The sequence below is a fragment of the Macrosteles quadrilineatus genome, unplaced genomic scaffold (genome assembly GCF_028750875.1).
Source record: "Macrosteles quadrilineatus isolate MER2022 unplaced genomic scaffold, UCM_ALF_1.0 Scaffold_4__1_contigs__length_99947679, whole genome shotgun sequence".
In the NCBI taxonomy this organism is placed as follows: Eukaryota; Metazoa; Arthropoda; class Insecta; order Hemiptera; family Cicadellidae; genus Macrosteles; species Macrosteles quadrilineatus.
Window position 1 is genome coordinate 24,247,024 of NW_026542597.1, and position 16,843 is coordinate 24,263,866.

At 32.0% G+C, this 16,843-nt stretch overlaps 1 protein-coding gene across 1 annotated transcript in view; it reads left to right on the plus strand.

Moving 5' to 3' along the window:
- Positions 1-11,510, plus strand: part of LOC128992806 (uncharacterized) — a 56,537-nt gene extending 45,027 nt beyond the window's left edge. Inside the window, exon 2 of the mRNA XM_054416547.1 lies at positions 10,473-11,510. Coding sequence (XP_054272522.1) covers positions 10,473-11,510 — 1,038 coding nt within the window. The remainder of the gene's footprint in view (positions 1-10,472) is intronic.
- Positions 11,511-16,843: the final 5,333 nt, after the last annotated feature.

A 16,843-nucleotide genomic window follows, 5' to 3' on the forward strand; every position in this document is an offset into this window, starting at 1 on the left:
TACGTCTAAAATTATCCTTGCGCCGGTTTCTGTAGGTGGTTATAAAAATAAAATATGTGCGATTGAAATAAACCAGCTGGGCTATATTTTAGCTATATTTTGAAAAATTGACACTCGTTTCATGTTACCCATTTCCCCAAATTCCAGTTCATTAAGTTTTTGTGAATGAGTTAATTTCTTTGACTTAAAAGGATGCCAGCTTTCGTTACCCTTTCCTGGTTTGAAACTTTTTCTGATCATAAAGCTATTTAAAGGAGCTGGTCTAGTGGTGAAGCTCTGGATTTAGAGCCGGATGAGGTCCCGGGTTCAAATCCCGCTAATCACCAATGGAGTGTATCATGTGATAATGTGTACTTAATTGCTATGTATTTATAAAAGTTCTCATGAGAGTAAAGTTCTTGGTTTGAGTTAAGGTTAAAGGTTTCTTAGAAAGATTAATCAATAAAACTATAACTGCTCAATAGAGATAAACTAATGAAATAAATACGCACTTCATAGATTATTGACTAAAAAAGAATATTGAAAACTGTGTATTGATCTAGCATACTTTATATAAGCAAAGCAGTGTTCAGAAGGAGTATTTACTTTGAGTTTATAACGGTAAAATCTCAAGTAAATCTCGTCAGATGCCAAGTTTTACGCCTGGAGGTTAGATTGGATCTGAGCGCGGAGGTCCATCTGGTTTTATGTGTGTTGGGGGGATTCAAGCCGTGTTGTTTTATGCTTCAATCAATGTACCCCAAAATACAGGACACCCTGTACAATGTTTCTTGGAGTTACGGGGTGTTTTCAGGGATTGTTATTGTGTCAGATGTATTTCTCGCCTGTGACATTGTTTATAGAGGTTATCAATTTAATCTTATCTCGAATATAGTTGTCGTATATTTTTTTACTATAGAGTCCAAACCCTGGTGTTGTTACTTTGATATTGATCTTTGCTAAGTAGAATACCCAATTGATAGCTAATGACCAGAACATCTGGTACAGAATCTGCTGGACAGGGCCCAAACATACGTTAGTCGTAAACAGTTACTTCACGTAAAAAACTGTCTTCGAATTCTAAAAGAATGACTAGATATCAGAAGTTATTTTAAATATGAATGCAATCATTAACATCCGTTATACAGATTTAATTGCCTACAAGCTCTATCCAATGAGACGTCAATGAATAAAATCGGTTATGAAATGGCGGAGAAGTTCAACCGACAATCTTCGTAGTCGCGAATTAATTATATAGATTTTTGCCTAAATGCTCACTAAACAACCTTTAAAATGAGGTACAGCATTGGCTGACCTTCCTTTGCATTTGAATAATTTCAAAAAAACCCCCTGCCCCTTAAAATCCACCCTTTTGGTGAGTTTAGGAGATTTCAAAATAATTTACCCAGATCCTACGGAGTAAATATAGGGGGGTTTAGGTTGCTACGAACGATCAACCTAGATTGGTTTGGCCGATATACATTGTTTACGGGTTGTCTGCCTCACCCTATACAAAGTCAAAAATTTACTTTATTCTCAGTGCATAACATTCCATGAGCATCATCACAACTAATAATTTCCCTTCAGACATTACAAAGTTAGCGTGTTATAAATATTTAGTAATTTATCTGTTTTATGATGGAATATTACAAAATATTCTATAATTTTATTGCAAATTTATTTACAAATTTGCACAATTCAAACACCACCCACTTAATTCGATACACTAAATCACTATCCTCGCACAAATAGTAAATAACAGTCAATTTCAAGTCTTCTATGTCCTTAAAAATAATAAAGGATAATCTAGGATATTTTCAACACGCTGTTATCTCACGCTTGCTTGTGTAACAAAGCAGTTATTGTGTCCCGAGTCTCAACAGCCAATCGCAGCCAAGAACCACTTCAAGTATTGTTCAGGACCGAACATAAGACGCAGTCGAAGGACGATATTAGGACAGCTTCTGATACATTTCTGATCCTCCTTAGAACGGATTGTTGTATTCTGTTGGAACAAGCTTGTTGAACAATTGTTAATACTGGATTTATGTTTATCTTTATGATCCTATATTTAGATAAAATACAGAAATTGGTAAAATATTTAGTCGAAGTAATTTCAGTTGGTAATATGTTTTTAATTTTGTATAAGGAACTTTATACATAGAAATGAAATATACAAATATTACAGTAAAAGTTTTGATGTAAAAATATATCGGTTCAATGTAAATGTAATAGTATTTGAAATAAAAATGGCCTATTGTAGGCTAGAATTGATAAAAGGACTTCGGTCTCTGGTTCAAACCCTGCCAATCATTAATTTTATATAATTAATAATACCGTGACCTTAAGGTCTAGCCTGAAATAATGTGTGATAAGGTTCTAACCCATAGCCTAGATTCCTCAGTGAAGATGGGAAAAAATAAATTCATTTAGTCATCTACGATTATTTTTGTTACAAAATCATTCGGAAAAGTAATTATCCGCGATGTAACAACGCTTCGGTGTGTTTGGAATGGAAGATCCAGTAGTGGACGAGAGCTTATTGCGTTGGGATCAGAAATGTATCAGCCTCAGCCTCGTATCAGCCGTCAGCACGGATCTGGGCTTTACACAATAACAGCTCAACGATTCTACATTGTGCTCCACCTTGGCAAGCAGTGTATTTATCTGTAAACATTGCTGTGACGTTTTGAAAGAAATAAGATTGGCCAATATTGATTTCCATTATCCATGACGTGCTAGTTCATACACAGTCAATTCTAAGTTATGATTAACGCTTCGAATTTGGATTTTCAAATGTAACTTACCAACTTGCCTATTTGGTCTGATGATGATTGGAGTGCCCATACTTAACCAATATTTTATAAACATTTTGTGAGTCAACAGTATAAGTGTAAAATTATTAAAAATATATTAACTATGTTTAAGTGTATTGTACATAGTATACCAAATACCTCTAATTAGAGGTATTTTTCACTTTCAGATGTATTTTTAATCGACCATCGGCTAGGTTTGCTCTTAGTTAAGCCCATAAACCGTACAATGTGGTTTGTAAATATCATCTTTCATAGCAACGTCAGACAAGAAAATAATACAAATTTACTGGAGTAGAGTGTTTAGATACTTAATTAATAAAATTTAAAGTAATTAATACGAAAATTCTCTCAACAAATGTGTGTTTTTTCTAACATTAATGTATGGAATATAAATGTACTTTCTTCAAAACCTAAATTAGGTATCTAAAATCGAACATAGATTTTGAATGGGAGTGGAGTTAACAATTCACAAAAATATTATTTCTTAATGATGTAATTCACCCTTCAACCATTATTTAGGATATTATAAATCTAAAAAAAAAATTGAAAAGTCTGAAATATAATCTTGCTAAGTTCACTCCAATTTACAGTAGGCTACTTGTATACATTGCACTAATTCGCAAGTAAAATCAATTATTTACATAGTTTATCATCTTAACTTATCGTCTGAGTGGGGTTTGAGTAAAGTAATTTATGACATCATACAAGTTTTATTGTAGTTTAAGATAATTTTGTGTCAACTTAATTTCTAAGAACACATTACACTATGCAAGTGAAATATGTAACTAATTTAGTTTATCAACTTAACTTACTGTCTGAATTGGGTTAGAGAAGAGTACTTTATTTTAATCTGAGGAAGAAAACAAACAGGTACAGCATGGATCACCTAAGTCGATGTCGTTACTTTAAGCCCCAGCAGTCAAGTCGAGTAGCAAGGTAGTTAATTCGTCCATTCTCTAACCACTTCAATTGAACTATCATTGCAGATGTTATATTAGGCCTACATTTCCCATAACTGTATTATATGAGATATCATTTTTTTGGAGTAAAAAAAGGATTAACTTTAAGTCTAGTTTACATAAGTTAAATAAACAATAACATAATAGGGTGCTTACGATGAAATCTGTTCAAAGTCAATGTTTAGATTTGAAACATTTCTAGCCTTAGTGTTGATGGGTAGCTGGGTGGTTCAGTGCTCGCTTGGTAGTTGAAATGTCACCGGATTGAACATGAGAAAGTATGTTTTATCTATGGTGGTAGTAGCGGGTCAGCGAGCTGGTCTAGTGGTTAGAGCACGGGACTTCGTTACTTGAGGTCCCGGGTTCAAATCCCGCCAAATCACCAATGGATTTGATCTAAGTGATAATGTCGCAACCCCTAGGTCTTGCCTGAAGTAATGTGAAAAACAATCTTGGACTCGTACCTAGTAATGTAGGACACAAAAAATGTGGTAGTAGCTTCTTGAGGTTCAAAAATGGGCCCAGCTATCCTTGATTATTGGGCTTTCAATAAATTATCTTGACTAATGAAACAGCGGATGTAAAATGTCAGTAAATATTTGACACAAGGCATCTAATTTAATTCTACACTAATCCTTCATATTTGGGGTAAAAAACGCACCTAGGTGGCGTGCCCAATTGGTAATATCATTATACCCATTTCAAAGTCAATGTTTAGGTTTTCAATAGTATATGCAAACTAACATGTCCGTAGTGATAAAGTCAAAACCAAATTTTCAAAAGAAATTTTAAAAAGGTAGGATTTTAATTGTTTCAACAACTATTAAGAACAGAAAGCTGTATGAGCTTATATCGTCGCAGAGATTTTAAATATTTTTTTCAAAAAGGGAAGGTCCAGTTGTGTTGTTTCCTGTGAAATGTCGTGCTAACTTTCAAACAAGGTCTTAACTGGGTGCTTACTTCGCTTGGATAATGCTGTGTAACACGACAACCCCAAACCACCCTTAAAACTACCTCAATGTTACAGGTTCGGATAAAAATCTAAATACAAGCTTTCAACGGGGGTTTGTACCACACAAACATTTTAATATACTAAATCTAAAATATTTCGTTTAATTTATATTTGCAAACATTAGGAAAGTGCTACTGATTAAGCGTGCTAATTATCATTTTGTGTATTAATATTCACTAATATAAGTATACCAGTGTCTTAAAGGATCTTAAAGCTTCAACAAGTAGAAAATGTTATTACTTAAAGACGTCTGTGCTTATTTTTTTTGCGAGGAATTGTCAAATATTGCAAACAATTGCAAATATAGGCTGAAAAAATCTATTTTCTACCCAAATGTGCTGCTTATTTACACATTAAACTAAAACATTATAGCATTATCTAACGTAACAGTAAGAAATTTTGTTTATGGTCTGAGAATCAAAATTTGCTTTCGTATAGCCTACAAATATGTACAAACGTTTGCATTGTATGTGGATTCTAATTTAGAAAAACAACTGTATTGTTGGTAACAAATATGACTTATTTAAGTGTCGCTAAAGCGAAATGTAGAGAACCTATCCGAGCAACCAAGTAAATGTTCCACTATCAGAAGAAACGGAAGTATGTTGTAAAAGTAGTCGCACATCTTAGCACCTTTAGCAGTCGGTTGTATCGGACCATGTTGACTTTAGGATTGACGAAGAATCTTTGTCGTGTCCTACGCTAAGTTTTACACACTTGCAAACTGATTTTACAGCCTGACTAGGCTGTTTGTTATCACGATTTGGCTATCTCAATGCTGTAAATTAACCACTTCGATAAAATTAGAAATTTCGTTTCGTAAAATATTGTGTTTATTATGTTTATGCATGGCGTTGAAGTAAATGTTTGTAATATGATACTTAGACAGTTATATATGTATAACAAGCATAACCAATTTTAGCGTGAAAGCATTTTATTGTATAAATGTTTATCTACGGATAAAAATCATCAATAATATTAGTTAAAAGTTATATCCACATTTTGTTTGAATGAAGATTTTTTACTACCACTCATGCTTTCAATTAAAAAATACATTTTAAATTAGTTGACAATTTTTATAATGATACTAGGGCACACTGAAAATATTACTAAGATATTATGGAAAATATCCCAAAGCTGTAAATAAATATATAAGGCATAACCTAGCTGAAAGATTTGACTATTGATTCTCAGATTTCAAATTAGTAGTAGGTTCATAGACCAGTTGTATTCAAGTTCTTAATGAAAATCATAGAAAATGGTGATTTAAGGTGTACGAGTAGTATTTTTTTTTTTATTTAGGCATTTTATTGTATGCATAACCGAAGAACAAAATGATGCCATACCACAACCACTTAAACTGTACAGTCAATTTGCAATTTGAAAAGTCTGTTTTTAATTTAACAGTAAAACGTTATCCAACACCATCTTCTTCTCTTTAGTAACAATATGGTTGCAAATTTATTTAGCAATAGCGACATTGACTATTCTACTAACTGCGGACTCGGAGATCAGAGGTTATCGTTCGTTGATCTTAAACATGCGCTCTAAAACCCACGGATCTCATAACGTTACCCTCCTACGACCAAATGTGGGACAAAGAAGATATTGCAGTGCAAAGAATAAGGTTAACGTGAAAAAAAAATATATATTTTTTTCAGTATAAATAATACAAGAAAAGATTATGGGTTTTAAAAACTCTTAATACAATTTTTATTCTGAAACACTTCGTAAAAGACTAAATTTGGAATATACCCTGCATCGGAATGATATATGTATAAAATTTTTACTTCAGGCGATCCTCAACATGTTTCCCATATTTAACAGTAAACCTTTTTCTTTACCAGTGTAAATGAGGGTATCACAGTGTAAAGTGGTAATGTCTTGTTACGACATAAAATCTTTAAAGAGATTCATTGAAATAAAATCCATGTTTATAGATAAATGTAAAAACTAATTTTAAAGTAACATGGTCTGGGCAAAGCAAATATGTCAGTACTTTAATAGCACAGAGATTTACCCAGTTTGGCTGTTCCAACCAAATAAAAACTAGGGATGACTAGGGAACTAGGGACTCATCTAAGTTTTTACATAATCATCCTAGGTGAGTAATAAAATAAACTATAAAGACTTGTGATATATCTTGTTTTCTTTTTTAATAATATAATAAAGAGATTACTTTCAAATATATTCAGTAGTTACATACACTAGTACACTACTTAGTATGCACTATACATCACATGTGTACTCTTAAATATATTTTATTAAAAAAAAAATGGATTTGTAAAATGTTCTAAGGAATCACAAAGCATTATTTAAAGTTCAACAGGCGATAAATATTTCGCCGAAACATGTGGCTTTGAAGCAAAATCAATCCTTGACTTATGAATTCTCGTAGGGTAATTTTCTCCCTTCCCCTTGGACCAGAAGCACTCTTAGAGAGGAAATAATTAATTTAACTTTTTACCCAAGGGGTCGCTTTAAATAATGGCTCGTGATGGTAGAATTTACAGATAAAATCAATATATGTTAGCGAAAACATTTCCCATCTATCCATATGTAAGACATGATACACTGTTAGATTTTAGAATATCTCACGTTCGTAATTGAGTAGCAAGTGCACAGTAAATAAATTAAGTATTTATACACCTTAATGGAAAAGCTATCTTCAATATAGATTTAAATATTTTTATATAGCCTAGTATTATAAGTTACAATCAGACATGTTCTTAGACACCATGATATAAGTCTACAATCATGGAGAAGTCTTTTTAAAATGTTATAATCCTCCAGTTTTGTAATTTGAGAAATCATAATTAAGTTTTTAAAAAAATATATTAAAATTTGGTAGCTTATGGTGTAAAACGTATTAGAACACATATTTTTAATATAACCCTTTAAATTAATGACAGTTTATCTTAAGCTGTGTTTCTACCCTTTAGATATCACTGTTATATAATATAATTTTAGAAATATATAAGGTATTAGTATCAGTTTCCGGATATTCAATCGGCTTCAAAAGGATCTCGCAGTCGGAGTATTACTGTAATAGGTTTATTCAATATGGAGCTAGATGGATTAATCTTTTAGTTTTCATGAGATCTTAAGAATTTTATATGTGCATGATACAGTTGACGTAGTGTAATAAAAAACTTACCAAACTAAGCGAAATGTCTAATAGTTATTTGTGCAACTAGTGAGCAAAGGGAGCAATTGACTCACTCGAGAGAAATACTTACTCACAAGCCGTAGGCGAGTGAGGAATGATTTCTCGAGTGAGGCAATTGCACTTTGCACTCGAGTTGCACATTATATTTTTCCTTCAGTTACCATAAAACAAATAAATTGGTAAAGAAATGTAACATATTTTTACACAGAAGTAAACTTTTAATATGACATTTAATGATACAACAGTACAACAGCTGACCAGCCGATTTACAGCCAGTGCTGCCAACGTATTTCGCGCGCATACGACCTTGTCTGCATGTTACGTGTTCACAATTTCATGCCTTCACGTTGCAAATCTGGAGTGAGACAAAGTAATTAGAGTGAGACAATGTTAACATTGTCTCACTGATGAGCGAATTGGCCACTTTGCTTTCTCAAATCAGTGAGAGAACATGTACACTTTTGGGTAACTGTAGGAAAAATAATTTACCATTTTACGTCCTACGATTGGAAGTTAAGTTGCATTTTCTAAACATTCTCTTGAGTAAAGATATAAATAAAAGCTCTCACACAACAACATTACTAGTATGATCAACTAATCAAACCGTACAAATAAAATAAAGCTTGTTTTACAAATAAAATCTTAGAATAGCTAACAAATTCAGCAATTTTCTTTTTCAAACATTGGAGTTCAACACTTACCACACTTTAAATTTATCTCTGACAACTCAGAAGATAAGGATATAGACCATCGTTGGTTGGATCCGACCCAACTATCCTAAATCCAATCAGCTTAAGAAATCTAATACCAATCCATTGTTGGACATAATTTTCAAATATATTGATAAGAAAAATAAGATTAAGTTAATTTATTTTTAGGGACAGTTTCCTAAAGTATTTGTGAAACTTTGAGGAATACATACATCTTTCTTTTGAATATCTTAGAAAGGTGAATCAAACATATATGCATTGAAATTGCATGTCTATCGTGTTAGTGTTTTGTAAAGATGAAAGAAATTAACAGGAATCCATGAATATATATGGGGGGATAAAACTGCATTGTAAAACCTAAATAGATTTGAAAAGGAGATTTACCTAACTTACAAAATTATTTCAATATAAGTTTGGGTCAAGATAAAACAAAATAGTAGTTACTGATCCATACAAAATTAAGGATGTTCAGAATATGGTTCATAGTTCAGTTGTTCATTCAACATTTAAAGTCTTTATTCTACTTTTCCGAAAAAATACACTTAAACATATATTTACACTTATATGCTTTTGTTTTTTACAAGACGGTAAATAGACTCACGAATTGGTAAGATAAAAAGGAGTTGATTAAGTAGTTATTTTTTATTGCAAGGGATATATTGATTTTGAATTCCTTAAAGCATTTGTGTCGTAGTCACCCCATCCCTTAGGCTACTTGGGGTCTTGAGGGAAGAATTAATTAATTCAACTTTCCGACGAAGTGAACCATCTGGCCTAAAGAAACTTTTAACTTCCTTTCAAATTCATTAAAATAAAAAGAATTATTTGTAGGAGTTTTAAGCGTTAAATTAATAGATTTTTCTGAAAAGATTTCGTACGGTAACAATAGAGTGCAGTAAAAATTCTCTATGTTAATGCTTAATCCTAAAAAAGGCTATTTTATTTACTTAGTAATGTCCAGCTGTTGATTAATAATTACTATATCAATTTCACAAATCAAATCTTAATGAACGATCTTGATAATAGCCGCAATAAAATACGTGAACTATTGTTTTAGTGGCTGATTCTATTGCATTCTGACAAAAGCTTTTTATGGCTAGTGTAAATATTTAAAATAGTAAGGTGTCACAATTTTCATCTTTAGGTCAATGTTTTTAGTTGGAATACTAACTATAACAACAATGACCACTGGATTTTTACACGCAAACCATACACAACTTCAGGTAGGAATTTTTATTACAGTATAACATTAGTAGAAGAATATCTAATTGTCATTGTATGCAACCGATAAAATACCAGCGTAGATATCAATGAATTCATTATTATTTGCAGCATTCACGCGTATGTAGAAATCACATACAAAATGTAAACACATTGTTAAATTTTACAAAACAGATGAGAACACACAAAATACAATCCTGTAGCGATAACTAGTACAAAATTACTTTTTTTCAATGTACTTTTTTCAATAACTGGTAAGGTGAGTGTTTACATAGCACGCTAAGTAATCAAAAGGTAGCTGGTAGGATCTTGAGAAATGTTAGTAAAGTTTTGAAAGCTTGAAACTTAATCCAGCTGTTCTTAATCATTGGGCTTTTGATAAATGGTTCTGGCTGATGAAACAGCTGATCTTAGTAACTTAAAAGGCTACTAAAGGCATCTAACATAATTCTTTACTATGCTTAAATTAAAACGATCACCTATGTCCTTATCTCAATTGCCACATGAAGTGGTAACATTTGTTACATTTTAATGTATTGGTATGTAATTTATTTTTTATTTTTACTCCTAATGTTTATTATTGATTGCAACTGCTTTTGTTTTCAGAACACTTCCACAAGTAACTTCCTTGACGTTGTAAACGGTGTGTATTTCATTGATAAAACCTTATTGATTGAGGATTTACTAACTGAACTAAACAAGAGGAAATCGCCAAAAAAACAACGATATATTAAACTGTTGGCACCACGGAAATTTGGAAAATCCACTAACTTGAACATGATTAGGAGATTTTTTCAAATACCAGTGGGTGAAAATGGTAACTTATTGAATGTAAATAGCTCGCTAAATTTCCAAGTGTTTGCCAACAACAACTTGAATATATTTAGAAGAAAAGAATTGTTTATTAAATATTTCGGAACATACCCCGTTATATTTATAGATTTAAAGGATCTAATAAATATTACAAGTTTTGAAGATCTACTGGTTCGTCTAAGATATGTGATAAATACATCATTTAATGAACACAAATATCTTTTACAAATTAACAGTCTGTGGGCGGAACATTTTCACAAGGACAGTTTTTCACTGTATTTCAATCCTAACAAAACAAACCTTCATCAATACAGCATATCTTGTTCATTTTCAGTTTTATCAAACATTTTGCATCATTATTTTAAAAAGAAAGTGATGATTCTTATAGACGATTTCGACTCGTTTGAAGATTCGGTGGCTTGTAAAAACGAAAAGGAGAAGAATAAAGTCAATACTTTCATGGGTATATTGTTTAGTGACATTTTGTTATATAACAAACATTTATTCAGAGCAGTGCTATCGGGATCGGTAAATCTTGGAAGATTATATCTGAAAAAGGTTAGTAATAGTGAAAAGCCTTACATTGATATTGCGGACGAAACAGAGCGTTATTCTCACAGCTTGTGGAAATATTATGGAATATCCCGTGCAGAACTAAGACATATTTTGCAAAGATTTATGAATGAAACAGAAAAAATAACAGAAGCAGAAGATAAAATTTTAAGCTCAAGTGGTTGCAACAATGGATCTTACAATGAAGCAAGTCATCCATGTAGTGTTTGGTCAGTAATGCAATACTTCAGCAAATTAAAACCACAAACAAAAATATGAACTTTACATGTATTTGTATTGTATTGTCTATGTTTGCATTTCTGTTTTAAGATGAGTTTACTCACTGATTACATTCTAAAATAATAGGGTTTAATTATAAAATAAGAAACACTATTTTATGAGGTTTAAGAAATGTTTATATCAAAATTAAACTGCAATATTAATTATATCAGGGTAATAACTTGCATGTTAGTTACAACAATTTAGTTATGTTGGTTTCTTTTGTTTATTTTAATAAACTATGTATGGCATGTCCAAAATCTTTAACGTGAATCTAAATAGTAAACAGTCCATCCATATGTTCTACTTTCTGCAACTAAAACATTTTTACATTAGTAATAAAAAAAACTACAGTTTTAGAATTTCCTGTTGTTAACTCTGAAAATATGTGCTCAGAATACAATATTTATCAAGTAGTTTTTCAAAATTTTTTATCTTCATAATATTTAAATGCATGCACTATGAAAAATAATTAAAATATATTGAATATAAAACCAATCCACTCACATTGCTTTTAATTTTAATTGATGCACATCATAATAGCGTGGTGGTAATGACATACACTGTCATTTCATATATTGCTGTTCGGTCAACTACTATAAGTGAAGCAATAAACTTTATATATGATGATGATATTAAACTCAATCAAATTAACACTTGCCATTACATGATGGAATGCAAATTGTACCTGTCAAAACACTGTAACCAATAAATGTAAACTACATTGTGGTTTACATAATTTAACATTATTTATTTTTTACGAAGAAAATAATGATTTACTAATGCTATCTTTACTTTTGTGTCCTAATTACATTTATAATGGCATTTCTAGTATGTTAATATTATTTTTTAACTACTAAAACTTCTTTCTGCGTTTTCTTTATTGCTGTCCGTACGCAATCCTGCAAGAAAATAATTTGATTAAAAACAAACTTTATACAATAACTGTGTATCCAAAATGATTAATGGAAGTACGATTTTTTCCTTTTTCCCTTTTCGATCAGCATTAGTATTATCAACACTTTTATATTTTCTCAAATTTGCCAGCATATATTTACAGTAATAATACATTTAATTTAATAGTTGTATTGTCATCACCTATTTACCCATCAATCCGTCTGAAACATCTATTTTTAAATACTACAAATACTTAAACGGCTTTCTATAATACCAGAAAATATTTATTACTACATCAATTTGACGGATATAACATTATCTTTTACATTTTAGATAATTCACTCTTATTGATTACTACAGTTACCAATAACATGGGATTTGGCTCAGTTCGAATATGTAGTAAATGGAAATTTATGTATGATGGTTTATGGATGTTTTATGTATGATCATTTTTGGATAAGTCTAGTATGAGTATGTTACCAGAATCAATATATACTCTATGTCAGTTTTCTATTAATTCACTTCCATAAAAAATGCATTTGATTGTTGAAGTTGTCAGCTGTTTTAGAATTTTGACTATTTCAACTGAGCCAGCTACGGTCAATGTTGATAAGAAACACCGTTCAATTATTTTATACACCACTTTTGAATCTTACGGAACAGTTAAAGGAATTAAAAAATGTACCAACTGGTATGACTCGATCAACTATCTGAGAAGGACCAACCTTCATAAAACACCGAACAAAACTACACACTCCATCCAAATAATCTTCTTAATCAAACTATGTTCTCTACGACGAATTATCTGGCCACATTAGGTCTATTCCTCAGAAAGAGAGGGTCAGTCTTCTTCGGAGCGCGGCATTGCTTCGAAAGGCATAAGTCCAAAAGACACTGGTCCAAAACGAATGCAAGGGTGAGTGACTGGTCTGAAAGGCCCTGCTTCAAAAAGGCATTGGTCCGAAAATGAGTTTTGATTCAGTGCTTTTTGGAGCAGTGCCTGGATCTCGTGTTTTAACAAAATCACAAATCAAAGAAATGGGAAAACTTTAAGCTCTATCAAACTAATTCTTGACCAAATGCATGCTTATAACAAAACAAAGACTCTCAGAAGTAGGCCTAGAATGGTTCTGTTTTATGATTAGATTGAGGTATCTCCCTGGTCACTTAGGGCAACGACCTAGGGTAATGTTAATGGGTCTTTGACAGCTCCTTATGATGGGGAAACGATGAAATACGACTGTGAGAGAGATAAGCTTGTATGTGACACGAGTTGACCGACCTGTCCGTAGAACTAACAGTTTTAGAGGGATTTTCGTGTCTGGATTCCGAGATTGTCGTCGCCTCGGTCTTAAGTGAGCTATAAAAATATACAATGGTATTGGGCCCTATAAAACGTAATGGAGTTTTTGAGTTAGAGTTAATGGTGAGGTTTTCTAAAGCTATCGTGTGATAAATGTATATCAAACATAGTTGGCTCTATAGCTTATTAAAAGTAGAAAATGTTTTTAAATATTCGAGCATATAAGAATTAGGGGTTACTCGTATTAGTCACAATACCAACCCTTAAAGTTCAACATGTTGCATGGTTATGATGATGGCGGATTACAAACTCATATTACCCACAAATCACCCAACATTTTTGGGTCACTCCCGGTTTCAAAGTACGGTAGTGAATTTTGATTTAAGCTTTTTCTATAGAAACGGAAAAATTGTATTTTCAAAAAACGACTCAAACAGTTTTAATTAAAATGTATCAAGTCATGGCCCCTTTAACTCTAAAAAACCGATACAGTTCCAAATGCTGTAAAATATAGGCCTACAATTAAAAAGTAATTTAATTTTTTGTAATTTTACCGAGGAATATCATTGTTACTACCACTGCTAGTCCGTTATAAGGGTTGTTGACAAGCTGATAGGAGAAAGTATGTGCCAGTTTATTACAACCGTTAATTGTAATTTGTGTTGTTGCTGTTTACATTTCCCTACCGTGTGTTTGAGTACACTCAAAACTTATCGTCTTTTAATTCTGTTGATAAATTAGGTATGTGGTCAAAATACAAGGGAAATAGGGATGATTTAATCAATAAATCATCCCTGGGACAAAGAAGTAAGATACTAGCAGGAATGCTTAATAAACGTTATTTGTCTCAAAAATTTCCAACTTATTTATTTGGTCCTATGAGTTGTTAAAAAGTGAAAACTCAAAGCATTTTTAATATCTTCAACGATAAAAGGTTTTAAATGTAAAATGTAAGGCCAAACCATTATTCAATATACAGTATTTGATTCTGAAAGAGAAAAGAGGGGACGTTTTATACAGCAGTTAACTAAACATTTAAGTTTAACTTTCAACTTTAGGATTCAGATGGAAATCAAAATAACCGTAACTGAGACTTTAACTGGTCGTCATTGATTTTAAACCGAGTTTCATTCCTAGTTACGACCTCTCAAACGAATTTCCTCTTCTGAAATTCCTTACGCCGATCGACCTTTTATTGAAAATGTTTAATGCTAATGAAAAACATTAAATAATCTTCTGATTTCCCTGAGAAAACTATAAAAACAAATTGGCAATTAAAATGAGTACATACAATTTATTGAATTAATAAACGATTTCATACTCAAATAATAGTAGTTACTTACGTAGTTAAAATATTCCTAGTGATATATTTATTGGATTTGTTAAAATATATTTTTGGTCTGTCAGTAAACATAAATTACTTAGGACGTTATTTCTGTGATTCAAAACAAAAAGTTATTGTACGAATGTTGAGCAAAATTGTCCTTTACAAGTTGTGAACAAATATGATTTTTAACATGTTTACACCCATCACGAAGAAAGTTTCCAATTTACAGTAACATTTATTAAATTCTGATAAACTTTTAAGGACAATAACTGTTTGTACTTTTTAACGTTAAAAATACACTATATACTAAGTACTAATCTTCGGAAACAAAAATAAACAGACAATCTCAATCAATCACTCTAATCTTGCATTGATATTTATACATACGTAACTACTTGGCGTACAAAGTAATGAAACTGATAATGGCCTATGTGCAGCAAAATAACTCCAACTCAAAATAGTTTTAATAAACTACTAACCTTATTGCAAATTCATGAATTTTTTTCTGGTGCAGCTGCTTGTTATGTAAAAGATCATAGTCCTACATAAAGATAACTGCATCTACCTTCAGTTTATACAACCCACACACATTGAGAAATACATTGTGCTGGAGATCATAACTATTTGTAAGGGTTTACAACAGCTAGGAGCTAGAAGCGGCTGGGTCGTGGGTCCGAGCTCCGTGACCCAAGAAACGCCGCTGGGTCCGCGCCGCGCCGCACACGCCAGTCTAGCTGTAATAATCCTAAACACTGGCTCAAGGTCACCCCAACAATTACATCTCTGAATAAAACATATCTCACAGAACTGTGGTGTGATTTATCATTGTGGAACTGTTTCGTTTCGTTTGTTAATTGTTTTGGCTGTGATTTGAGTATGTGATTGTGTTGAGTTTGGTTAGTAAAAATGCAATATCGTCATTTGTTGAGGAAGAGTCGTTTGGAATCAATTTTTAATATAAATTTCAAGTGAATTATCGGTAAAGGTTAAAAATTGCACTTTAAAAGTGACATCAGGCAGGATTGTTTCAACAAAACTGCTACCTATCATGGTAAAGGAATTTCTTTTAACAGAAAATCGTGGCCTATAACTGTTCGGGATTCCAAGCTTTTAATATACGTTTTATTTATTTATGGTTTCCCAATTATATGGTTGTTCTTGTGCAAGATAGAACAAAACATCCATATTAAACAGAGGTAATTTGTAAATTTTGTATATTACGATATTTTGTATCACTTGGAGTAAGATGTAGCCTTATGAATCTTGTTGTATTAGCTAACATTTTAGTGTCACGTCTAAAACTAGCTCCAGCTTTTGAATACACTGGATCACAGGAAAACCTTTCCTAGAACTTATTTTCTCTTGTAGGATACTAAAATTATCAGATGCTTTAGTATTACTTTAATGTTTTTCCAACATAAATTTATGCTAAACCCTCCTAGATCCATAAGGATATCGTGTTTCGTACTGTGGCTTCCATCAAATATTTGAGTGACCAAAAGGAATTCAATCAGAACTATTGTTGGATGAGTTGGATACAGGATATGACTCGGAATACTTCTTACCCTGCGTTAGCGTTTTACTCGCTTCTAGGAAAACTTCACTAGAGAAGCCCGGTGTGTGGCCCAGAGCTCTATGATTATCTTACAATGATTTACCAGACTTCTGCAATCACCACATACTTCAATCTGAGGACAAGAAAGGAAATGAGCAAATAGTTTAGCATCAAACCAACATTTCTTTGCTTCGAACAAATTTCCTCTTAGAGATATTGTTGAAGGTTTCTTCCATTTGAGAAAATTCCAA